Below are 26,589 nucleotides of genomic sequence, written 5' to 3'. Positions count from 1 at the left end.
TCCCCCATCTTTCCTTTTGGTGAAAGTTAAGAATTAGCACAAGAAAAAAATAGAACAGAGATTACCCAATCAAAAACCAAATTCATAATAGTGATTAAAGTGAACTGAAGGGAAAAGAAAAATAATAGATCCATATAATATTAATATAAAACAAGCTTAATCATATATTATAAATCTATACCATATTGCTGCATATTTTCATTTTACTAAACATATTTTTAAAAATTGATAGAAAACATCTCTTGAATCCATACATGCACATACACAAACAGCTATATGTTCAACAAATTATGTTAACATATATAATTATTTGAAGCCAAAAACATCACCAAATAAGAGAGCTGTGACATTAACACAGGGCATCTGATATCCAATTTTAATAAACGTTTTTTGAGGAGTCCAATAATCACTAATTATGATAAATTAACTTCATTCCTAGATTTATGTTTGTGTGCTGAGTTCACTCTGGCAACTGCCTGAATTAGTCTGCAATTTTTGTAGTAAGGTTTTTAGAAATGGCTTGCCATTACCTTCTTCCAAGGGCTGATAGATATAGCCCAAGGTTACTCAGCTAGCTTCATAACTAAGGTGAGATTAGAACTCAAGAGTCTTCTAGTTTCTAACCGGATGCCTTAAGCATTATATTAAAGTGATCCTGCCTAGATGATTAGAAGTGTATTTTACATTTCTTAAAATCTGGATCCATCATTTCCCCAAAATCAGATATTCCAGTTTCTCATTCCTCATATATATTGGCAATATTAAGCTCTATTCCTTTCAGTTTTGTGTAAAATGGGATTGATTGTATTTCAAATACTTTGCCAGTTTTCTTTGCCAAACACTTTAGATATACAAGCACCCAATACATATTTTCTCTTAAGCAAAAGTCAGATTTGACCCAACCAAAAACAAGGCTATTTTGTGAGTATGGAGGCAGAATTCCAGAAGAAAATAAGACGTGCCAAGGTGCAGAAGAGAAAGAACTACCAATATTCTCCTCCTGAAGCGGAATTTTGAAGAAAAAAAATGGTATTTCCAAGTAACAATTGAATTAAAAAGGGAATCTGATTCAGGAACTATTCAGGTCGTATCTGCACTTGTTTTAATATTGATTTTATGTATGTTACAATCCCTTGCATATCTTTGTATAACTTAGGTTACTGTATTTTTATATCAATTTGAACAAGTCAAAGGGAGAGCTGTGAAAATATCTACAGACCCCTCACATCCTGGACATAAATTGTTTCAACTTCTACCCTCAAAATAGGGCACTGCACACGAGAACAACTAGACATAAGGACAATTACACACACACACCCATGCCATCACTCTGCTAAACAACTAATCCCCACAACACTGTCAAATTATCTAAAACTGTATTATTGTTATTATTATTATTGTTATTATTGTTATTGTTATTATTATTATTCTCTTCCTTCCTAGTACCTATCTCTTTCCACTTATGACTATAACCATGTTGTTTGTATCTTTAAATTTTACATTGTTTCATTTGTTTCCTAGTATAATTTGATTATTAGTAACCTATCACTAAGTGTTGTATCTTATGATTCTTGATGAACATATTCTATTTTATTTTTCTTTATGTACACTGAGAGCTTATGCACCAAAGACAAATTCCTTGTGTGTCCCATCACACTTGGCCAATAAAGAATTCTATTCTATTCTATTCATAGCATATCGTCTTCCGGAGTGCTGAAATGCTTAAATTTACTCCTGTGTGTTTAATTGGATCTTGTTGACTGTTGCACCCCCCCCCCGCCCCCAGATAAAGGCAAGCATGGGAATTCTGGGAGTTGAAGTCCAAACACCTGGACTTCACCTGGCCGAGTGTGAAAAACATTCACTGAAACACACGAAATGCCACGTCCTTTCAGAGCCCCGTCCTGCCCCACTCGCGACCGCTCCTGGTTCTCCTTGTTTATGTGAAATCATCTGCCTCGTTATGCATCTAATTCGCCTCCTCACGCACACAAAACGGTTGAGAAAAGTCGCTTTCTCCCCCCCCCCCCTCACCTTTTCTGCACCTCGATCCTCTCGCAGATGATGGGGGCCCCACTACCACCACCTGCGGGCTCCCTGCCTCCCATCAACCAAGATGGACGACGCCTTCCCTGCCTCCCCACCCCATCCCCATCCTACTTTCCTGGCCTCCGATAGGGGAATAGACAGCCCGGGCAGCTTTTGCTCCGCCTCCGTTCTTCGATTCTGACCAATCAGAATCGGAGGGCCCGAGCGCTGTTTCGTCATGGGCCTCCTACCTTCTTCTCGTTCGGCAAAGAGCGTAACTTGCGCTTTTTACGCACAGGGATCCCGAGGTAGATTCGAAAGGTGTGGAGTGGAGAGATCAGAGGCTGATCAGCCGGGGTATTTTTTCTTCTTCTTCTGCAAAGGCTTTTTGCAAACTTCTGCGACGTAGGCTGTCTTATCCCCCACTCTAGACTACATTGTGTTTATCTCCTATGTTTAGTAAACTATTTATTGCGAGCATACAGCATTAGATAATCAGCTTCTCTAGCTCTTTTCTAAGGGGATTATTGTGGCAAGTAAAGGTGAACGTCTGTTTCATACCTCTTAAGTGAGATTGGCTGATTATCATTCAGCTTTATGTTAGCTGTGATTTAAGGCTTACTGTTGGGCAATTGTAAACAATACCTATAGTCAATAATCCATGGCTTATTTTTTTTAAAAAAAATTTAGAGCAGTCTTTCTCAACCTTGGGAACTTTTAAGCCATGTAGACTTCAATTCCCAGAATTCCCCAGCCAGCATGGGAGTTCCCAGGATTGAGAACACTAATTTAGAGAATTTATATAGCAGCTCACCCACTCTTTCAATGACTCTAGGCGGCTTACAAAAGAAAAATAGTTAAAATATTGAAAGCTTGAAGAATCCACAGGTGGTGATCCCCAGTCAGATTTAGTCTAATGAGCAGTTTGGACACGGTTGTTACAGTGCTTAGATTGGATTTCTCCATATGGACTGAGACTCTGAACTAGGAAAAGGGTAATGGCAATCCACTTCCAACAAAATCAAATAGATACGTCTCCGAGTTCACCAGGAGACTTTAAAGAAATGGCTTCATGTGACATGCGAAGTTGGCTGTTGTTGATATTTAAAATGGAAATTCCTGCCTCAGTCATGTGAATCATAGTGCTTGTTAAATTAGATGGGTGAACTAGAATTTGATAAACTGCAGAAGTCTACAATGGCTTCACTTCTCATGCTCCTTTCTTCTAGTAAGTGAAAGATTGGCCTCTGGTTTATATTTGCTCACTGTATGCTACAACGGTTCAGGTGCTTGAGAATTAGCAAACCTTTTGCATTTACAGGTATGTGTGTGTGTGCCTGTGTGAAAGGATACAGTGATAAATATACATATTTAAAAATCACATTTCAGTTTCAGAGGGAACTCTACCCAAGGAGAAGTGAATGTGCTTGGGATAAAACTGAGCTTCAATTATGATTGTAGCATATTTGGCCAAAATCAATCACTACAGGTAGTCCTTGACTTACAACATTTCATTTAGTGACTGTTCAAGGTTACTGACAAAGGCACCGACAAAAGTAACTTGTGACTGTTTTTCACACTTACGACTGTGACAGCATTTCCACGGTCACACTCAAAATTCAGACGCTCTGGCAACTGACTCACATTTATAACAGCTGCAATGTCCTAGTGTCATGTGATCACTTTTTGCCACCATTTGACAAATGGGGGAAGTCAGATTCACTTAACAACCGTATTAGTAATTTAACAATTGCAGTGTTTCACTTAACAATCATGGTAAAAAAGGTTGTAAAATGGTGCAAAATTCACTTAACAAATGTCTCACTTAGCAACAGAAATTTGGGGATCCATTGTGGTCATTAAGTCGAGGACTACCTGTACAATATTTTTCCATTAGGAGGGAACAGGACGTGTTATTTGAAACAACTAGGGCTCGTAACACTGGTTCATTATCTTAATTAAAAAGCACAATATGAAAGCCTCAATTAAAACTTCATGATGGGTATTATAGGATAATATTTAAGAGCCCTTCTATTCCCAACAAGGAATATGGAAGGCTGAGATAGTGTAAGAAGTGTAAAGTATGAAGTGCATAAATTAATAAATTCAAGATGCATGATGAAAAAAATATGTATTAGAACTGAATGAAGATGTGATTTTTTGATGTTGATGAATACACACACTTGGAAGAGAAGGTGCGGAATAATTGAATAAAATGGTTATGTCAGGCACTATAAGCTGATGACATCTAGAATATTAAAAACATTTAGGAGGAATTCATAGACTGGTGATAATTGCATACCATACGTCAGCAAATGGTGTTAATGAAAGAACCATGATGAGTTTGGGAGAAATTGTGCAATGTTGTGAATGAACAGTATGTAAAAAGACTGTTTTGTTTGTGACATGGAAAATAAAGTGAGAAGATACACACAAAAAATAGTTTTTAGACTGAATGAGGATGACTGCTTACTTGATGGACATCTGTTTAGAAAAAGGCCCTTCTTATTCCAGAAACATTATCAAAACACATCTACATAGATACATGGCAAGAAATTAATCTAAAATGATTGTTATTTACAATGAAATATTAAGATAATTAGCAACGATCTTTATTTTGGAGATGGTTTGAAAGTCTGCGCTACAGCTCTCTTGAATTTTTGCTTTAAAATAAGCATAAATTGGCAGTTTTGATGTGATATGGTGAGTGCCTTGAGTTTTTTAGCAGCTCTTTTACTGTAGAAAGAAAAAACCAGAATTACATTTTTCTTTACCTTTCTCCTTCCCAAGATCAAAATGTTATCCCTTCTTTTCACATTTAAACATGCTTGTATCTCTCATTGGCCTAATTAACTGGGTGTATTCCCTGTGGATATTGCAGGCCAATTATGGTGTTGTTGCATTTATCAATGGTTGTAAATGCCTTCTAAAGATGCAGGATTGAAATTCCAGAAATCGTAATCCAAAAAAGCTAAAAGGTACTAGGGCAAGGGTGTCAAACTTACGTTGTCACAGTGGCATCAACATGACCTATCAGGACTTTTTCCCCCTTCGCTAAATCGGGCGTGGTCAGTGCGTGACGCATCCAGCCCATGGGCCGGGAGTTTGACAGCTCTGTACTAGGGAAAGCAACTAATTATTTTAGCAATACAATATATGCTTTGTAGTAGAAACCCTGGTTTCAAATTTGCAACCACAAAGAGGGATCATTTCAACCATTTGCACTTCTGAATAATATCAAATTAGGACTGCTAGGTGGTATGATTGTCTAAAACAGCAAGCTATGTTCCCGTGATAGCATATGTCTCCCTAACATATTTCCAGTAAAATCATGCTTCTTGACCTAGTTATCTGCGGGATCGCATCCTGCCCCATACATCCCTACGACCAATTTGCTCTCACAGAGAGGGACTTCTCCGGGTGCCGTCCACTAAGCAGTGCCAGAGGGCGGCGCCCAGGAGCAGGGCCTTCTCTGTGATGGGCCCAGCCCTCTGGAATGACCTCCCCCCCCGACATTAGGATTACTACCGACCTCCGCTCCTTCCGTTCAAAACTCAAGACCCACCTTTTTCAACTAGCCGGCCTGGCTCAACCATAGTTCCATTTTAATCCTCCTGGCAATCTTTTAAATTTGTAATTTTATATTGGGGTATTTTAACTTTTAACCTTATTATTACTATTGCTATGTATTGTAATGATCGTTATGTGATTTTTATACCTCCTCCGTGTAATGTTTAATTGTACAATATGTGTTTTTATTTATTGTACGCCGCCCCGAGTCCCTTCGGGGAGAGGAAGCGGCTAACAAATCTAATAAATCTAATCTAATCTTATCTTGATAGACTGAATGCATTGCATTTTTAACAATACTTTAAAAAAGTTTTCAGAAGAAAGGGAGGATAATTGAATCAACTATCTGTGAGGAGGAGGAGGAGGGCTGTGTTCAAATGAAGTTAAACCCTGAAGCAGACAATCTCTTTATACATTTAAGTGAATACAGAAAAATAACTCTGCCTAAAAGGATATGGCCTATACACCTTTCTTATGGTTACTGTTACTGTTTTCAACCACTATATATTTCTCCTTTCTCCTTTCTGTAAGGACTTCTTGAAACCAAATTCAAGACAAGGTCTTGTTTTGTGGATTTCCTCAGGAAAAAAAAAATCTGCAAAATGCACAAAGGTTCGAGTTTTGAATTTTTTAAAAAGAGAAGTTTACAAGGCACATTCTCCAACAGCATTGCAATACTGACAGCCAAGGTTTAGATGTTTGAGTATATGTTTTTTCAACAGCTATAATTATTTTTGAACTATATTAAGTGCGGGGAATACATACTTGTCAGGCTTACATGATTCCACAATCTTGTTATTTTCCAAATCCCGAAGGAATAGCAAAAAATTAAACACAACTCCCTAAAAACTCCCAACACTTAATTCAGAAACCAGAAATGGAATTTAACATTGTTATGACTGAGTATTGGTCTCCATAAGCCAGGGGTGTCCAAACTTGGCAACTTTAAGACTTGTGGACTTCAACTCCCAGAATTCCCCAGCCAGCTGGCTGGGGAATTCTGGGAGTTGAAGTCCACAAGTCTTAAAGTTGCCAAGTTTGGACACCCCTGCCATAAGCCTTTAAGAGCTGCTTTTTTAACATTACAAACTCATTTTCAAAAGCATCTCATTACAACTCAGCATTTTAAGAGATTTCACAACTTGAAAGTTCTTATCCTTCAGTTCAAGCATAACCAGGGAAGTATGGGAAGACCCCCATTATTTAAATTATAAGACACACTGACACTCAAAGAGAGAGATACATGTTTCTTGCTCCTCTGATCAGAACTGTTTTCTGAGAATACACAGAACTGTAAAATTTTGCAACATAAATGTGTTACCATTCTCAAAAACTTTTACAATACTCCGCACTGGGAAGTATTCAAAAGGAATTCATTTTAGGATTGTGAAATTTTAACAGCACTGTTTGGAAGGACTGGGATTCGTGAAAGGCCAATCCAATCCAACCATTTCAGAGAATTAGAATTTGTGTTCAAAATTCAAGACCACTGAACGAAATGCTATTAGCTTCTATCTATATATTTCTATAGGCTTCGCAAATCAAAATAAAAGAAAATGGCTTAATACCAAATGAGCAGAAGCATTTAAGAGCACTATTTCTCATCCCTCCCTCAAATGTCACAACACTACGGTTAGCAGTAGTACTGCAAAGTTAATTTATCTTAGAAATTAAAGCAAATGTATCTTTCGTTAACTTATTGCTACAACATAAAAGCACAGAGACATAAACTTGTACAGAAATAAATGACTGTAATATTAAAGAAAATTACATTTCAATGCATTTCAGATTTTCGTCCCTTTTAAGATAATTTTACTCAAAACCCATACTACAACAGGTCCTGTAAAGTGATTTGGATTACACTGAAGACTGGTACACCCCTGATCTGAGAAAGTTGCTCTTCCTTGGAGTAGACAGATTTGGGAGGGATGCACATGGCACTGTGAAGGAGGAAGAGGACACTGCCTAGCCAGTCAGATGAGGCAGATCAGCCCTGGTGAACAATGGAGTCAGAGATATCATAGCTAGATTTCCCTCACATCCAGCTGATTTGGAGTGATTCTTTATGGCAGGAGGTAGGGCAGCCTGAAGGGAGCGGCCAGAAACATCAAAATGGTATCCTAGCTATGAGACCAAAGCCCTACCCTTTTTTACAGGCACTAATAAATGCACATACAAAAAAAAGGACAGGGTTTGAGTACATGGGCACCATCTTGACTTTTTCAGCCTCTGGTATGGATATCCGTGGCAGGATATCTCCAAGCTCAATTAAACTTTCAAATTCTTATTTGAAGGATTTTAAGGAGCTTTGACTTGCACAATAAAAGGCAGCATTGATTAGCTTCCCTAAAAATGCCATACAACAAGACCATGATAAAATATTCACATTTTTTTCTCTCTGGCTATTTCGTTAAGTATTGTGTAATATTAAAGTCAGAAAAAATATAATTTCAGAATAAAATACTTTTTCAGCAAGTATACTAGGAACATCTTCGGGGCATACACTCAAATAACTGTTTTTAATTCAAGACCATGAGATCAAAAACCGGAAACATTCAGAGAAAAAAAAGTAGAAAAGAAAGTTTAACAATAAAAAAGCTGTGAAGAACAAAATTATACTAAAATATAATAAGAACTTTTACTTTATGAAAGTAAGCCAATTTACGTTATTAATTTGGTCAGTAGTGTCATTTTGACTTCATTTTGCAGATATATTTTAACCAGACAATTGCCACATTTGGCTGTCAAGCCAGAAATCCAAATTTAATTTTAAAAAAACGAATACGTAAATATGATTTGCTTGCTCCACCATTCAAATGGATGAAGAAATAAGGAATAAATAAAATTTAACTGCCGCTACCAAAGTACATCAGGATTCATAAACAAAATCTGATCTTTTATTTTGGCTTACAAATCCAAATTTATCTGGGCATATTATAAAACCAATGAGTAGGAGAGTAAATGGGTGGAATACGCTTATCAAGCCACAATGAATAATTTCTTCCGATAATGGCTAGGACAAAACCATATATGCAAATAATTACACAAAAACATAAGCAACGAATAGAATAATCCCACAAAGTAGCAAGTAGTTGAAGCTAAACTTCTAGAACTTTTTCTTATTAAAGGTCTAAATTTTATGTTGGTTCATTACCTTTTTTAGATAGGACGTAAGAGTGCCTAAAATATATGATTTACAGAACTGAAAGGAAATATTTATCTAATTCAACTTATTTAGAATACTATTATTGACTGGGTACCTAAACCAAACCTTTCACCAAACGTAAGAGTATAATAATGCTCTACTAAAAATAATAATAATAAAGACAGCCCCAATTAAGAAAGTTGCTCTCAGCCAACAGCTTAGTCTGCACAGCCTTATTCCTCAGTCTATCATTCTCAGCCATTTGTCTCCCTACTTCTTCCATAGTAACAAATTCCAGGAATATAGTGGGATTTCCAAACTATGAAAATAGCGGAACGTTCCCCATCCACCCCACTTCCAAACCCAGATATATGTATATAACTAGAGAATAATGTCCAGCAAATTCTCTTATTCCTTTTTTTTTGTATTTGCCAACATAAACAAACATAGTTAAAAAAAGTAATTACTATGAAACTGAAACCAAATTGATGTGATAAATGAAAATCTGGAAAGATGCCTTTTAATTCTTGGAAGACAGTTGTATCCTTTATAGCTCTGGGCATATCTCTCTCTTGTTGTGTCAGTCTGTAATAGTCATGCAGGATACACTACTCAGTTTTCATGTAGTCAGTGATGCTCCTTTGTGTGCAATTGCAATTTATATGCGATAGAAAAAAGGTTTGTTGGAAACCTTAGCCTTTTAAAAAATTATGCAAAGTCCATCTTCAAGTATGCAAATTTCTCAGGATTGAAAAGATATTATAGAATTGATTTTATATACCAAGTAAGACCTATTCCAGTATACTCGTGTGAAGTAATTCACATATGGAGAATAGTTCATTTTGATCTCCTGACAAAACCGCCCATATTTTGAGTAGCCAGAGCTGTCATTTTCTTCATAATAAACCTAGAGGAAAACAAGAAAACAATAAAGTACAAAATATGTGTTTAACTTCAGGGAGGAATCAAACACATTTTATATTGGAATCCTTAATTAAATTCATGCTTATAATGCCAATATGAAAGTAGCAATATTACTACAATATTAGGTTCCAGTGAAAGCACTTTATTCAAAAAGGAGCAATTTTTAAAAGTAAAAGTGTTATACGCGTGTAACCAGTTAATTTGTTTGCTTTTTAAGATTTTTATTCCACTGTTTTTTTCATACACAACGCAAGGTGAGAATCCTACCAATACCCCTTCTCCACCTAATTTTCTCTATAACAACCACCCGGTGAGGTGAGATGAGCTGAGAATGACTGGTTTTGCCCAAGGAGGAACTAGAATTTACAGTTTTCTGATTTCTAGGACACCATCTTAACCAATACTAGTAGTGTTTGATTTAAGACTACTTACTCAGAGATCAGTTATGACAATGTTGAATGAAGAGGACTTAAAACTGGTCTCGGAAGGATTTGCTCTTTCACTTCAAACGTGTGTGTGTGTGTGTATGTGTGTGTAGCATTGGGCTAAATCAAAAGAACTCAGTTTCAATGCACTGCTCAGCTATGATTAGTTTCTATGACTCCTTTTCAGAATCTCATAAAGGTTATGCAGATGAATAGGTCCCATGTAATATGTATCCCATGTAATATTTATCCATAGCAATCACCATTGAGTAAGTACATCTTGTTTCCGAAAAAAATGTGCTGGATTTGGCTCGCTGGTTTATAACACACTTACTATGCAAATTATTAATGTATCCCGTAAACTACAAGAGCTGGTGGCTGAATTATGTCACACTACTACTTACATGACCATTGGCAATATCCAATAAGTCTTTAACTCTACATCCTCTCACTGGTCCAACTTCATTGCAAATGGAATCTTCTATGACCAGATATGTAGCTTTGTAAGATGTGAGTATTTTGTAGATATCTTCCGCTGATCTTTTGGAATAGATCTGAAAAATCTATGGATTTAAAAGATATTTAGTTGAAAATATGCATGTTGGAAGCAACAGCTGGTTATCATTTTGGAAGAGAAGATGAGGGGGCTGGAGGCAAAACCTCTCCCCAGATTAATCCAAAAAGATGAGGAATTATTGGATTGTCTATAGGCAGTGCTTATGGACAAGCCATAGTATGTAGAAGCTCCCCAGAATATAAAGTAAAGGTAGAGGGGAGGTGGCAGAGAGATGGGGAAATGTGACATAAAGGACCAAGCCCTTAAAAAAAAATATTGATGTCTGCAGTTTTAGAATAGATTTCAATGCCTTCCTGTGATAAATCTATCTGGACCTCTGGATAAAGAGCAGCTGCCACAAGCTGTAGAGATTGAGAAAGAGTATTGTACATTATGTATTTACCTATGAAATTTGAGTTCAGGTTATCTGAAAAAAGTTCCAGTTATAGTTTTACATGCAAGGCACCTGCTCTCTTAGGGTAAACGGAGACTCACATTTTCATTTCGCTTTTGAAAGTCATCATCGTTATATAGGGGTAGATTTGTCACCATCCATCCAGTGCACAGTCTGATTACACCCATTAACTGTGGACTTCCAGCAAAGACAGCAGCAATAGGAGCCTGCCTTCTGTAAAATAAAATAATGAGGCCTTGTCTCTCACACATTCTGTGAAGAATTCCATGAAGACACATGTAGAATTCAGAAGTCCTGTTTGAGCCAGATTTTGTTCCTGAGTGTAAAGGTCAGTTCTTAGTAAGAATCCAGATGATGGTTTTATAAATAGCTCACCGGTAACCAGTAAAAAGACCCGCCTCCTTGCCAGTTCACAGAAAAGTCATTATTATGAAATTACAGAAGGATTGGCCCAATTGATTTAGGGGACAAAAGACTTCTAATGCTGGTAACCTAATCCCCATGACTTCAATAAACCTTAAAACAATTCTGCAGGTTTATGCCTAGAAAAAGGATTGCTTCCCCAAAGCCTGGCATTTAATGGCCCAGAAGAAACTATGGTCAGTGGTACTTCGGCACAGCTTCCAGCTGATCACACCTTTTTCTACACATGTTTATATAACATCATAAAATATGTTACGGCCATGGCAGCGGCAGATGGAGCTGGCAGCAGATTCAGACAGTGAAGAGGTTGTGGGGGGGGGGGGGTGGAATGTAGGCCAGTCCTGGAGTCTGGGGAACGCTCTGATGAGGGCTCTGTCGGAGGCAGAGAGGGCCCCAGAGCCGCATGCCAGTTATCAGCTGCCTTCAGAGGCAGACATCAGTGAGGCAGACAAACAGCTGGAGCCTGTTCCCAATGTGCACATGTGCAGAATTGCCAGACGAAGGGAACAGCTAAAGAACAGGAGTCGACTTGGGAGTAAGGCCACAGGTGGATGATGAATGGCCCCTCCCAGAGGAAATAAAAGAGGAGCGAAAGGGGAGGGGAGTTTGCAGGAGACAATGAATTCGCTTAATTGGTTCGTGACTCTCTGAGAATCATTGCCAAGTTTTGCAGATATCGGCCTGTCAGCTCTCCAAGCCAGTTAAGGTCTGTGACTGTAAATCCTCCCTTGAAAGACTTTACTGGATGTGAATGAGCAGAATTCACAGTAAATTAATAAAAGGGTTTTTTGTCCGGACAAGGAGTTTGCTTCATGCTCTTGGGAAGCCTCGGTCAGAACAAAAATCTGGTAATGTGTTCCTTGCAGTCCTGCTTTTGAAACGTCTTTGATTGGATATGTAGCTTTATTTCTTTGTTTCCCTGACTGAAAATGTTTTTGTTTTTAAGCTGCTGAATAGTTTGGACCTTTGTCAGCGATAGACATGTCCTACTTCCTTCTTATCTCGTGTAAACTGAACTGTTTTGTGCTGGTGTGAGTTCCTGCCTTGTTTAAAAAGGAAACAAGTCAAAGTTCCTGATTCGAATATCAATGCTAAAGAAACTATGGTCTGTACAAAGGTATCATGATAGTTTGTAAAGCACACCTGGGCACTCTACAGCCCATAGGCCACATCCAGCCCTTTGGTTTTTCTGTGTGGCTCGTAAAAGTAGTGGCGGCAATGGTGGCATTAGCCCTATTAGTTCAGCCCCTTGAACAGTCCCAGTTTCTCAGGTGGCTCCATGGGAAAAGTAATTGCCCACCCCTGTTCTAAAGCCTTCTCAATCACCATGTAATAATCAAATTTCAAACATGTGAAAATGAGGGTATATAAATTAAAGCTCATATGGTTAAACCACTAAGAATTTTTGATCAGATAACAGTGCTGTAACCCTCAACAAGCCTGGATAAACTCAGGAAAGAACTCGAGCCCACTATGTGATAAATGATGACTGTGAACCATAGATTACCAAAATATTCTGCAGTTAGAAAAAAATAATAATAAAGATGACTTACTTAATCCAGGTCATGAGTCCTACTGTATCAGGGTCATAAAATTCTTGGAGCTCTGAGAGTTCTGCCATTATCCTAGGAAAAAACTAAAAGGAAGCACCAAGGCTATGAACTGTGGGAAGACAAATTACAAAACTTTAAATAATGCAGGAAAGTGGACTAAAAAACACCTTTCTAGCTTTACCATCAAGCCACATTTTACATGCTCAAAAATCCATTTGCTACATACAGCAAAATTCAGTTTCTTTGTCATAACCCACCTAAATAGAAATGCATCTTTTGGGTTCAAGTACATCTAATTAAATCTCATAGTTTATTAATATAAGTACTCCTAGTTTTGTTAATTTATTCAATATCATTGAAAGATCTTTTTAAAACATTATCAGAATTGCATGTGAGATAAAGCTAAAACCTCCTTCAAGCCCAGTTCGTGTACCGTATTTTTCGGAGTATAAGACGCACTGGAGTATAAAACGCACCAAAGTTTTAAAGAGGCAAATTTTTAAAGTTTTTGCACTCTGCAAACCTCCCAAAAATGGCTTGTTTTTCATGAAAACGGGCCCATTTTTTCCCCAAAAAGGGCATGAATAGCCCTTAGGAGGCTTGTAGAGTGTTCCTGGGAAATTTTGGGGGGGCAAAAACAAGCAAAAACTCATTTCTGCCCTCCCCAGCCCCCAGGAGCTCTCTGAAAGCCTCCTACAAGCTATACACGGCCATTTTGGTGAAGGGTGCGGGGTTTCAGGAGGCAAAAAAATGCTGTATTCAGTGTATAAGACGCACCCAGATTTTCAGCCTCTTTCTTTTGAGGGGAAAAAGGTGCTGCTTATACTCTGAAAAATACGGTAATTTTCTTGGCAGCATTATAGAAAGCTTTTGCCACTGTTTTCTTCCAAAATAATTCTCACTCTAGCTAAAGTGTTTCTCAACCTTGGCAACTTTAAGATTTATTTATCTAGCGTATGGCAAATACATGGACTTAGAGTAGTTCAAATGTTAATGTCCAGTCCACCCAGCCATTCAAGGACAGGGTGGTCTATATTGAAAAAATCAGACATTGGGCCAGTGTAAGCTCTTGATTCGGACATGTGAGGGATATTTTGTTGAGGAGCACCACAGTCACACTGAGGGGTAGAGACAAGACCCCGTTGTGGCCCGCCAGCAGAGCTGGTGGCAGACTCAGACAGTGAGAAGGTTGGGGAGGAACATGGGCCAGTCCTGGAGTCTGGGGAAGGCTCTGATGAGTGCTCTGTGTTGAAAGCAGAGATGGGGCCAGGGCCGTCTTGACAGTTATCAGCTGCCTTCGGAGTCGGACATCAGTGGGGCAGAAGAACAGCTGGAGCTTGTTCCCAGTGTGTGCATGCACAGAGCTACCAGGAGAAGAGAACAGCTAAGGAACAAGGGTCGACTCAGGAGTAAAGCCACAGGTGGACGGTGAATGGCCCCTCCCATAGGGAATAAAGAGGAGCAAAAGGGGAGTAGAGTTTGCAGGAGACAATTAGTTCAATTCATTAGGATGAAGATCTGTTCCTGATTTCTTGCCAAGTATTGTCTGCTACAGAGTGGCATTTGGAAGATATCGGCTTGGCAGCTCTCCAAGCCTGATAAAGGTCTGTAGTTGTGAAATCTCTTGAAAGGCTGTTGGCCAGGACTTTGCTGAAGACTAAGTAAAAGGGGTTTTATCAGGATGAGGAGTCGGCTTTGTGCTTTTGGGAAGCCTAGGTCAGAACAGACTCCACTTAAACAATGAGTCCTGGCAAACACCATGTTGGGTACGGATCCTGTTCAGAGTTGACCAAAGCTGGCGAGGAAGGTCAAAACCTGACAACTTTAAGATGTGTGGGCTTCAATTTCCAGAATTCCCCAGCCAGCATGTTCCAAGGTTGGGAAACACTGCTGCAGCCTATCACCCCAATATTCACTAGATGGTTCCCATCCAAATGTTAACTAAGTCCAATCTTGCATCACTTGTGAACCCAAAGTCAGCCAAGTACAGTCATGGTTAAGACAAAAACTATCTAGTTTTATGTTCCATTTTAGTGCTACTGTTTTAGGTGCAGACATTTGGTTAAATTTCTGTGTGCAAGATTGCTATACGTAATGTGTTGAACTGTATCAAAAGTCAAGTATTAGCTCTTATCATTAAATCTTCCAATATTCTGCATAGTTAGGTGGGGGGAGGCAATATTTATATCATATATAATATTCTATTCTTACCTCTTTCCACAAACTAAACCCTATAATAGCTGGAACAGCCATACTTAGAATGAGAGCCTAGAAAAGTAAATAGACAGATAAAATAGTTATATTTCAGAGTTGTTGTTTTTTAGTCACCACTCATGCAGATTCTTTCAAATCACTACTATACATGTCTCAGGGCTACAGTTCTACTTAGGAATACATCCATTGATCTTTCTTTTTCCTTAATAGGCATATGTAAGATTATGTTCTAACACTGACGAAAGATGGCATCTAGAGTTCCCTTGGAGCAGAGTAGCAGTCCGTAAGTAAAAATGGTTCAGCTGTATGAGGAAATCCTCATTTCAGGCTGCCAATACACCACTGTTAAGTGGCAAAAGAGTTGTACCTCTAATGTATGCTCAGCTAGGGAAGAGCTGTAAAACACATATTATCCAGAAAATACAGAATTGGTAGATGGTAGCTCTACCAGACGTGAGTAGATGATACCTATGCTAAAAAATGGCCATAGAATGTACAAAAGGAGCACATTTTCAGTTATGTATGTAGCATGTAAGCACATGTAAGTCACTCATATACACAAGATACCAAAATGCCTGTATTTCTTCAGCTCCAGTGAGACAACCATCAATAAAGTTCAGACATTTACTCAACCAAGTATTCAAATTGCCATATGTTACTACAGCCTCTCCTTTGCAACAAACAGAAGGGGAAGAAGACAAGATATAATCTAGCATCCACTTAGTATCCTAAACAGGCTGACAATATAGTCTTTCCTTCTCCTGATTGGTCTTTAGCCCTTGGGAAGGCTATTTCATCAGGCAATCAAGATCACAGAATAAATAAGAACAGTCCCAGAATACCAATACTTCTGTAGCCTCCCTTGGCCAGAGGTGGTATTCAGCCCGTTCTCTCCGGTTTGAGCAAACCAGTAGCAGTGACTGTTGGAGGTTCCGCCCCCCCGCCCCGACGTAATGTGTGAACACTGTGCATGCGCAGAAGGTGGTGCGCATGTGCAGACGAGCGAGTGAACGAAGTGAGGGTGTAAGCGTGCTCACATTTGCAAACCTGTAGGGAAGGTAAGTGAATTCTTCCTCTGGCCATAACTAAGCCATCCATCTGTCATGGTCACACTGTAACTCACATTTTGCCTGACACAAGGCTTCTCTAAACCTACAGCTCTTCAGCCAAATACTAATCAAATATACTACAACAATCATGTTAAAAAAATATGCAACTTAAAAATAGTACAAATCTCTACAACCACAAGTATTTTCCTATCTTTATCTATAAAAGCCAATGCAGCAAGCCCCATCCACAAACCATACCCTTCGAATCCTACTCATATCAATTTTCCTTAAAATAATGGCCTCCTATGAACAGACTAAGAACAGCCTTTGACCAAGCAACAAAGACATCATAAAACTGCAGTCTGAACATATCTAGCAAGATACCAGGCTAGAAAGATTTGGCTATTTCCTGTCTGCAGACCATGATTTTGATGAGAGACGATTTTTATATGCCTATCAGTGAATAATGCCATTCCTTACAGTCACTATAAATAAGACGAACTCACCAGCAGCACAGGATGCACAGTTTTCAGTCGGACCCACTTGAAAAGAGTCGTCCAAAGCTCAGGAGAACAGACTCCAAATGCCGCAATCATACAAACATACGGAGTCCACACATATTTCATTCTAGAGAAACAACACAAATCCAGAAAAAAGATAAAGGATGGTACCGATGTGTCAAAAAGGGACGAATTTGACAGAACCTGCTGAACTCGGACTTGAGAAATGAGAAACAAAGTTAAATTTCATCTACACTATATTAATACTTCCCTGCCAATTCTAAGATAGCTTCATGGGCACCAATTTCATGGGCACAAACAAGAAACAAAATGGAAATCTGTCAGGCATTTGTAACCCTCTGCAAACTTTGCAAACAGACTTCTGGGTAAAAGTCAGTTACCCTGTGAAAACTTTTCTTGCATCAAATGGTACCAACAGTTTCTGAGAAGTCAAGAACAATTGGGGTCACATTCTCCCTGTTCGTTTGATAATGTCATGCATCAGGATGATCAGGGCTTTTATGGTGCCAAAAATTAGGTGTCTTCTATGTGTATCTAAGCAATTCTTTTCATTTATCAGTGCCCAAAGTTGTATCATGTCGGCTCAACAGGAATGTCAGCTATTTGTATCCGTAAGATTTGCAAGTCCCTGGAAGATTCAGCCATGCGTGACTTTTCTTTAAGGTTGGGTAGTATCAGATATTATACTAAACAATGAAACAATACTATTTACCCCATGAATATGAACATTTGTTATTTAGAAATGTGGTCGTGCTTATGTATTTTTCCCTAAATTAGGAACAACAGGTAATGTTTCTTCACCACATCTGTTCACTCATATATAAGGGCAACATATAAGAGGCAGCCTTAGTTCTGTTTTCTAAAGAGCAAATAACAACTGTCCAACTCTGTTAGTCCCAACTCATATGGCCAATGGACATGCTAGAACAGGGGTCCCCAAACATGGCAACTTTAAGACTTGTGGACAAGTCCACAAGTCTTAAATTTGAAGACCTCTATGCTAGAAGGTGCAACCAAAACATCTCAAGATAGCCTTATATCAGGTCATCCAAGATGTTCAAGAGTTGCTTGCAGAATTTGAAAGAAGGAAAATATAAGCACATTACCGGACCTACATAACATTTATTGTAATGAAATACTTTTATATTTAATTGCGTACAAATAAAATTAAAGCAAATTTTGATCTGGTTTTCCTGCTACTCCTTGGAGTGCGGCTCTTGGCATATAATTCAAAGATCAGATGCAACCCTCATCCATGGTTCTAAAGTCACAGGTTGCCCACCTAAATCTGATATTGCAAGGATCAATGTCAAGGGCAAGAGTCTGTAATGCACTAGATTAAGCTGTATTTTATTTGTAGTTAAAGTTTGCACAATGACAACTGGTTGTTTGTAATCATTTATTTTAAAGGAAACCAAGGTAATAACAACATAGAAAATCTTTATCTTTCAGATTGTTTTTTTCATGGTAGCCAATCAGATGCTTTTGGGAAGAACACAAACATGAATATGTATTCCTCCTACTATTTCTAGGTAACTATGCAGAGATATTCCATAAGCAATATTAGAAGTAACGTAAAGCCAATCACAGTCAGCAGTCATTTAAATCTTATCTCTACCTGATTTTTTTATAAATGCCTTTTAAAGTTATCTAATTTTGGTGGTGCTGCACCTTGTAGGAGCAAACGCCTTAAGTTAATTTTCTAATACATTACTAATTGTATTCTCGTTTCATTTTACACATGCAAAACACACTTTGATGAGTACAAAAGTAATAATGACAAATTCACTTAAATAGAGACTCCCACTGCAGATCTTCCTACATAACTCTCCTTCCACATAAAGATGCTTGTAATTCAAGTCTGTTATTAACCAGGCACAAGTATTTATTTAAAAATCATTACCACTCTTATCCATGCTCAGTTAATTTAAAAAAAAATCCATATGTGTAACATAAACAGTAATATCTTCCACCTTCCCAATGAAAAGAAATCCATGCAGCATTCTCACGGACTCACCCTTCCATCATCATAGAAAGCAACCCCAAGGAAACCGTGTGCAATATATGGTAGGCTACTTCTGGTCTTTCACCAATCCCACCCTCATGTGTGGTTGGCTCGTTGACTTGTTTATTGCTGTGACATCGGAAGAGAAAGAAGACCGGGTTATCATATCTCTCTTTCTCTCTCTCTTTCTCTCATGGACAATTCAATAACTATCAGACCCAACAATTGTACTCTTTATTATATTTTCTCTTAAATCCAAACTCTGATGTCTTAATAATAATTCAAGAAAACTGTGCAGCAAAGGAGTTACCCAAGGAAAGAATGAGGTGCAAACATACCCAAGCATTCTAAATACATACTATAATGTATTGATCAATAAACAGAGTGTGAATGGATAATGAATTCTGCTCAGTTCAAGAACTTTTTACAAATTCTTGGATTTTTCTAACTATCCAGAAATGCTTTCTTAACATCAAGAATTTTTTAAATAGTCACAAGCTATTTGCAACAGGCTCCAATTATAGATCTGGAAGTATTTGAGGGGGGAAATGGAAGAAAGTCTACAACAAACGCAAAGACAGCTCATATTCTTTCTACCTAATTTTGAAGATGAAGGACAAAAATGTTAAACACATATGCAAATATGACATGCAGATATTGTACTTATACCATATGCAAAGGAAGTTAGAATTCAAATTTAATTCTACCACTTTATTTAGCTTGGAAGCCCCTTATGCAACATGTAATGGGTGTATTATTTAAACCAAGTAACTAGTATCTACAGAAATTATGGAACAAAAATGAAACTTGATAAAAATCAACTTACCCCATTTTCCTAAAAGAAGCCTGACCCACAGATGCAAGGCAAACAATTAGCACCAAAAGGTAGAATGGCAATAGCGAAGAATGAGTGAGCCGCAGGAAGAAGTCTTGGGATGGTGTCTGAAGTGATTCTTGACAAAGCAACCAATTAACTGTGAAGTTCCTGTTAATGTGAATGGAAGCGAAACATATTTAATAGCCAGACACGATCCCAGCCAATCAGAATAACCTGTTGTATTGATTGGATTGGCATGGAAAAGGCTATTCCCTAAATGTCTTCATTTTGCAGGCATGTTTAACAGAACAAGCAACAGGGCCACTTACAGAGCTTATTTCACCAGATTTATTTATTTGTTTGTTTATTTGTTATTTTTTATGCTGCCCATCTCTTCTATAAATGCTGTTTAACAACATCATGGTGAAAACAGAGTGGCTCATTTTGGCCTTTCAGTGGCAAACTAGGGATACTCTCCCAAATAGAACAATGAGAATAAAGAAAAGCGTGTAGCTATAAATATGCTTTAAGTTAATGTACACTTTAATTGAAATCTAATGTTTTTTCTCAATTGTTGAATAACTTTTCTTTGGGTGCCTTAAAATTAAGATTTGAAGGCATGTTTTGGAAAGTCTTAAGGACTGCTCTTAAGTTTTCCAGGGGCCAGATGTATGTTTGGCCTGAGTCTATTAAACCCCATTTTATCCAGAATTCTTCCACTCTCACAGCCTGTGAGCATTTCCGTCTTCTACAGAAAGACAACTTCATGCTCTCAGTTGAGGCCACCTTTCCACCTTCCCCTGTACATAAGCATGTTTCTTTCTTCCCAAATGTTCCATCTGGTTCCTCACTTGCTGTCTATCTAACAGCTACTTCCAGCTTTGCTTTCCATTTAACTCCTTGATCTGTCATTTAGCTTCTCCCTCGAGTTTACTAGTCCACAGATCTCACTTAACTAACAGCTACTCCTGAGATCTCTCACTAAATAAGACATGCTTTGTGGAAACCCGCTAGATGATGCTGAATTCTTATTTCTATCAATCCCATGCAGCATGTTTGATGATCAGGGCAGATCAAATTGATGGGGACTCCAAACATAAAAACATTTCACAAGAAAATGACCATTGGCTTACCTGAAGGGTCCTTTTCCGTGCTCTGCGGGAGAGTCCAAGCAAGGGTTAAATTCTGTCCTTCTGCCCAATGGACTGGATTAAAATCTTGACCACCCCTACTGGTCTCCCAGTATCTTCAGTTTTTAAATGAAGGCATGGTCCCGAAAGGTAAGTCAATGTCAAGTCAACGTCAATGTTCCATCCTTCCAAACAACGTCCACAGACGAAAGTAAGTACAACTTAGATGGAATGGAGATAGCCTCAGAGCGGGATTGGACTCTCCCGCAGCACATGGAAAAGAACCCTTCAGGTAAGCCAATGGTCATTTTCCCACGCGCTGCTTGGAGAGTCCAAGCAAAGGACATACCCAAGCAAAAAATGTCCAAGGGCGGAAACCATGAAGAGTAACATCCCAACCCTAATGTGTCTCAGAAGCAACTGCCTGCAGCACTCTCCTGTCAAAGGCTGCATCTGCGGATGCAAATTTGTCCAACTTGTAGTGTCTAAAAATAACGATGGGGACACGCAGGTCGCCACTTTGCAGATTTCCTCGACTGACGCCTGAGTGGCCCAGGCCCCCATTGTGGCCGCACTGTGTGTGGAATGTGCCGTCACTCGAGGGGGAATGGGCCTGCCCTGCTGTTTGTAGGCCAGGGAGATGCACACCTTGATCCATCTCCCAATGGTGGACAAAGTGACTTTTCGACCCAATGAGGTCGGTTGAAAGGCGACAAACAAGGCCTCCGACTGATGAAGGGGAGCCGTGCGTCTGATGTACTTCTTGACTGTCCTTCGAACATCGAGAGAGTGCCAGCGACGCTCCCTTGGTGATTTGGACGTGGGCAAAAGTCTGGGAGGGCTACCTCATGGGCACGGTGAAAATATGAATTAACTTTTGGTACAAACGATGGATTGAGACAGAGGACAACTCTGTCTGGGTGGATGGTACACAAATCGTCCCGGACCGATAGAGCCGCAATTTCCGAAATCCTGCGGGCTGAAGTAATTGCAACAAGGAAGGCAGTTTTAAGGGACAGGTGTCGTAAGGACGCATGATGCAATGGGTCAAAGGGAGGGCCAGTGAGTGCCCTGATCACAGTGGCAAGGTCCCAGGTCGGATAATGATGGACAACCTGGGGACTCAGGTTGGAGGCATCACGTAGGAAGCTGCATATTTCCAGGTGTCTGCTGAATGGCTGATGGTTGCCATAGGAAAGCACCGTGGACAAGGCTGCTACTTGGCATCGTAAGATGTTAGCGCCTAGACCCCTATCAAGGCTCTCCTGTAGAAAATCTAGGATTTGAGGCAGGGAAGTGGCTGTTGGCTGAAGATGGTGTGTCATCTAGCAAAGGTGGTCCAGGTGGCATCATAGATCCGCGAGGTGGAGGATCGTCTGGAGGCTTGGATGGTGTTGATCACTTGGTAGAATAGTTGGCTCTCCTCAGGAGGTCCCTCTCAAGTGCCATACGGTTAGCTTGAGCCACTGGGGTTCCGGATGCGTAACCGCTTCCTGGCTGAGAGAGACCGACTCCTGAGGGATTCTCCAGGGATGTGCGATGGACAGGCATGTTAGATTGGCAAACCAAGTCCGTCAGGGCCAGTATGGAGCCACTACAAGAACCTCTGCCCGCTCCTCCAGAATCTTCCTGATCACTCTGGGAATGAACACCAATGGAGGGAAGGCATAAAGCAGCCCTGGAGGCCAAGGGGATTAAAGGGCATCGACCTCCTCCACCCGGGGACATTGGAATGTGGTGAAGAATCGGGGGAGCTGAGCGTTCTCCGGAGTGGCGACCAGGTCGACCAGGGGATGACCGAATCTCTGAGACAATTGATGAAAGAGGCACGGATGGAGGCGCCACTCCGAGTTGTCTAGTTTGGTGCGGCTCAGCCAGTCCACCTGGACGTTGTTCACTCCGGAGTTGTGCTCCACCCAAATGGACAGTAGTTAACGTTCCACCTACCAACCAATCGCGAGGAAATGGAAAGAACGCGAGCTGGAGAGAGCTGGAGAGGAAATGGAAAGAATGCGAGAGGGAGAGAGCTGGAGCATGCTGGGAGCGTGCGGAGACAGCTGGTGAGATCGGGGCTTGCAAGCTGTTGTCGGCACTGGCGCTGGCGGCGTCTCAGAGAGGCCGGGAGCCTGGAGCTGGGAGCCCTGGAGGCCGGCCGAAGCGCCGAAGCAGAGGCCGGCGGAAAATGGCCCCTGGAGCTGGAGCGGCGGCCCGAGACGCCGAGCATACAGGAAAGGGCGAATGGTGGCTGTTGGCCTGAGGTGGGGGCGGAGAGGAGCGGAGGAAGAGCGGAGGAGAGTGGAGGAACGATGGCAGGGGCGTCTCAGCGTTGGAGGCCTGGTAGGAGGAGGGTTGCTTTCAGCGCTGGAGGAATCAGGGGGCTTGTTGTGGCTAACAGGAGACTTTCAATGCCAGGGCTGCCAGAGTTCTGGCAGGAGAACCATCTGTCTCCTGCTGGCCACCTATCTTGTTTTTGTCCATCTGCCCCCTGTTGACCACCACTAACCGTCTGCCCCCTGCCTACCACCTACCTACCACCTATTTACTACCCTGCTCTCTACCTATTGACCAGTTGCCCCCCGCTTACTATCTAACTGACCATCTGCCCCTACTGACTGACTGACTGACCACCCATTGCCCACCTATCACCTACCTCTTGCAGACCATCTGATCGGTTCACCATCCCCACCATCCCCGCCTAGGACTTTGGTTTTACCATCTGTACCCAAGCTCTGGCTTTCTGTATACCACTGGACTTATGTACTATTTATTCTAACATCTCTCAACACCATTTTAACATCTGTAGCATCCTCAATTCGATCTGAGGCCCTGCTGATTTATGGCCTTTTATGTATTCAAGGGCAGACCTGATTTTACTGCGGGAGTCCCCCCTCTCGCAAGTATGGCCCTCCGCCCTTTCGAGGGCCCACCTTGATGAGGGATTTATTAATCCAGAGAGGTGGAGGAAGCGAAAAATGAGGGGTTTTTTAATAAAATGTTTTATATATGTTTTAGGGGGTCCCAGGGTGGGGGGTGGGATTGATCAGGCTAAGGGAGGGGCTAGTGCCAGGCCGACAGGTGAGGTTGGTGGGGAAGTGAGAGGAGCTGCGGAGGGGAGGGGGAATAGTAATATTCCAGCAGAGGGTCTTGTCATCACAACGGTCGTGGGGAGGGGTAGGTGCGAGGGCAGACGTAGATCTCGTTGCCGGTTGGGAGACCGTGGTCGTTGGACACGTCCGGTCATCTGTCCCAACCCCCACGCCCTAGGTGGCCAGGACTTACAGAGCCAGGGACTGAGGCTGATGTTGTGCAACGCAAGGTCCGTTGTCAATAAGACCCCCCTCATTTATGATTTAGTTTTGGAGGGGGAGCCGGACCTTGCAGGGATTACGGAGACCTGGTTGGGCCACGAGGGGGAAATGTGCCCACCGGGGTACCGTGCATTTCATCAGCCTCGGACCCTGGGTAGGGGTGGCGGGGTAGCGGTTATTGTAAAGGAAGGGCTGGAGCCGAGAGAGTTCACTGTGCCACAGATATCCGGGTGTGAGTCTCTATGCGTGAAGTGGGGCCCAGGGAAACAGTTGGGCTTGCTGATTGCATACTTGGCTCCTCGCTATGCATCAGCGGCCCTGCCAGAGCTCCTCGAGGTGATCACCGAGATGGCGGTTGAGACCCCCAAGCTATTGATTATGGGGGATTTCAACCTGCCGTCGACAGGGGGATCATCCGAGGTAGCTCGGGAGCTCATGGCTTCCATGACAGCCATGGACCTGACCCAAATAATTCAGGGCCCCACACACGAGGGAGGCCACACCCTGGACCTTATTTTTGTCTCTGACCAGTGGAGGAGTGATCTGGGAGTAGGGGAACTAGCTATTACACCCCTGTCATGGTCAGATCACTCACTTCTCCGGCTCGACTTCCTGGGCGCTACCCCCCATCGCGGGGAGGCGGAACCGGAATGTCCTAGATGGTTCCGCCCCAGGCGCCTGATGGAACCTGATAGGTTCCAACGGAGCTTGGGCCACTTCCTGTAGTCCTGACCCGCTCCCGGATGGAGGAACTGGTGGCCGCATGGAACAGTGCAGCTGCCGGGGCCTTAGACCGGGTTGCGCCTTTGTGGCCTCTCCTGCGGCAGCGATCCACCCAGGCCCCTTGGTTTTCCGAGGAGCTGAGGGTGATGAAGCACCACAAGAGATGCCTAGAGAGCAGATGGAGATCTTCACGCTCTGAATCTGACCGAACACAGGTAAGAGCCTATTTACGGACCTACCTTGTGGCATTAAGAGTGGCTAAGCGTCGATACTGTGCCGCTCTTATTGCGTCCGCAGACAACCGCCCTGCCGCCCTGTTCCGGGTGACCCGCTCCCTCCTTTCACAGAGGCCGCGGGAAGCCCCTTTGCAAGGTAGAGCAGAGGAATTTGGGGAATATCTGCAGGACAAAATCGCTCAGATCCGCAGCGAGTGGGTCCCCTGCAGTGGTCTAGAAGGGACGCCAGAGGCGAGTCTTGAGGGACCATCTTGGGAGGAGTTTGACTCTGTTACTGCCGAAGATATGGACAGGTTGCGTGGTCGATTGAGAGCCACCACATGTTTACTGGACCCGTGTCCCTCCTGGCTTGTACTGGCATCCTGGGAGGTCACACGAGGCTGGCTCCAGGAGTTTATTAGCGCTTATAGACCACCCCCTCTCCCGAAAGGGACAACGCCTCCTTGAGAGAGGGGTTCTTGCCAGCCATCTTAAAAGAGGCGGTGGTGAGGCCCCTACTCAAGAAGCCTTCCCTGGATCCAGCTATATTAGCTAACTATCGTCCTGTCTCCAACCTTTGCTTTTTGGCAAAGGTTGTAGAGAGTGTGGTGGCACAACAGTTCCCACGCCACTTGGATGAAATTGATTATCTAGACCCGTGCCAGTCCGGTTTCCGGCCCGGCCACAGCACGGAGACGGCTTTGGTCGCATTGGTGGATGATCTCTGGAGGGCCAGAGATGGGGGTTGTTCCTCCATCCTGGTCCTATTAGATCTCTCAGCTGCTTTTGATACCATCGACCATGGTATCCTATTGCGCCGTCTACAGGGGTTGGGGGTGAGGGGTACCGTTTTATTTATTTATTTATTTTATTTATTTTATCAGACTTATTAGTCACCCCCTCTCCCCACAGGGACTCGGGGCGACGTACACAAGCAACGGTCTACGGACTACAAAGGAGGAGGTAAAAATAAATAAATACAATAATCAGGGAAGTTAAAACCCCAATAAGAATAAAAGTTTAAAAGCTAACATTGACAATTAAAATTAACCAAGGGACTCGGGGCGACGTACACAAGCAACGGTCTACGGACTACAAAGGAGGAGGTAAAAATAAATAAATACAATAATCAGGGAAGTTAAAACCCCAATAAGAATAAAAGTTTAAAAGCTAACATTGACAATTAAAATTAACCAAGGGGTGGAACAGTTGTCGAGATTATGCCAGGCCGGCTAGCCGAAACAGGTGGGTCTTCAGTTTACTGCGGAAGAAGCGGAGATCGGTTGTTGTCCTGATGTCTGGGGGGAGGTCATTCCAAAGGGTGGGACCCGCCACAGAGAAGGACCTACGGTGGTTCTCCTCCTACCTCTCTGGCCGAGCGCAATGTGTGCTGACGGGGGGGCAGAGGTCGACCCTGAGGCCGCTCACTTGTGGGGTGCCGCAGGGGTCGGTCCTCTCGCCTCTCCTGTTCAACATATATATGAAGCCGCTGGGTGAGATCATTCACGGTTTGGGGGTTGAGTACCATCTGTACGCTGACGATACTCAGCTGTACATATCTACCCCGA

General features: G+C 41.7%; 2 protein-coding genes across 3 annotated transcripts in view; both read right to left on the bottom strand.

Moving 5' to 3' along the window:
• Nucleotides 1-2,151, bottom strand: part of INTS8 (integrator complex subunit 8) — a 31,964-nt gene extending 29,813 nt beyond the window's left edge. Inside the window, exon 1 of the mRNA XM_081949845.1 lies at nucleotides 2,035-2,151. The gene's annotated coding sequence lies outside the window, so the exon portion shown is untranslated. The remainder of the gene's footprint in view (nucleotides 1-2,034) is intronic.
• Nucleotides 2,152-6,211: 4,060 nt separating this feature from the next.
• DPY19L4 (dpy-19 like 4) overlaps nucleotides 6,212-26,589 on the bottom strand; it is a 106,123-nt gene continuing 85,745 nt past the window's right edge. For both annotated transcript variants that reach the window (XM_081950563.1, XM_081950562.1), the window contains exons 12-19: nucleotides 19,655-19,813; nucleotides 18,841-18,957; nucleotides 16,809-16,929; nucleotides 15,251-15,307; nucleotides 13,040-13,122; nucleotides 11,144-11,276; nucleotides 10,497-10,655; nucleotides 6,212-9,650 (exon numbers count right to left, since the gene is read on the bottom strand). In XM_081950563.1, the coding sequence (XP_081806689.1) occupies nucleotides 9,486-9,650; nucleotides 10,497-10,655; nucleotides 11,144-11,276; nucleotides 13,040-13,122; nucleotides 15,251-15,307; nucleotides 16,809-16,929; nucleotides 18,841-18,957; nucleotides 19,655-19,813 (994 nt within the window). In that variant the 3' untranslated portion in view covers nucleotides 6,212-9,485. The remainder of the gene's footprint in view (nucleotides 9,651-10,496; nucleotides 10,656-11,143; nucleotides 11,277-13,039; nucleotides 13,123-15,250; nucleotides 15,308-16,808; nucleotides 16,930-18,840; nucleotides 18,958-19,654; nucleotides 19,814-26,589) is intronic.

Source organism: Natrix helvetica, assembly GCF_964273705.1.
Source record: "Natrix helvetica genome assembly, chromosome: 4".
In the NCBI taxonomy this organism is placed as follows: domain Eukaryota; kingdom Metazoa; phylum Chordata; class Lepidosauria; order Squamata; family Natricidae; genus Natrix; species Natrix helvetica.
Note: the sequence above shows the minus strand (reverse complement) of the source record. Positions and strands in the feature narration are given on the sequence as shown.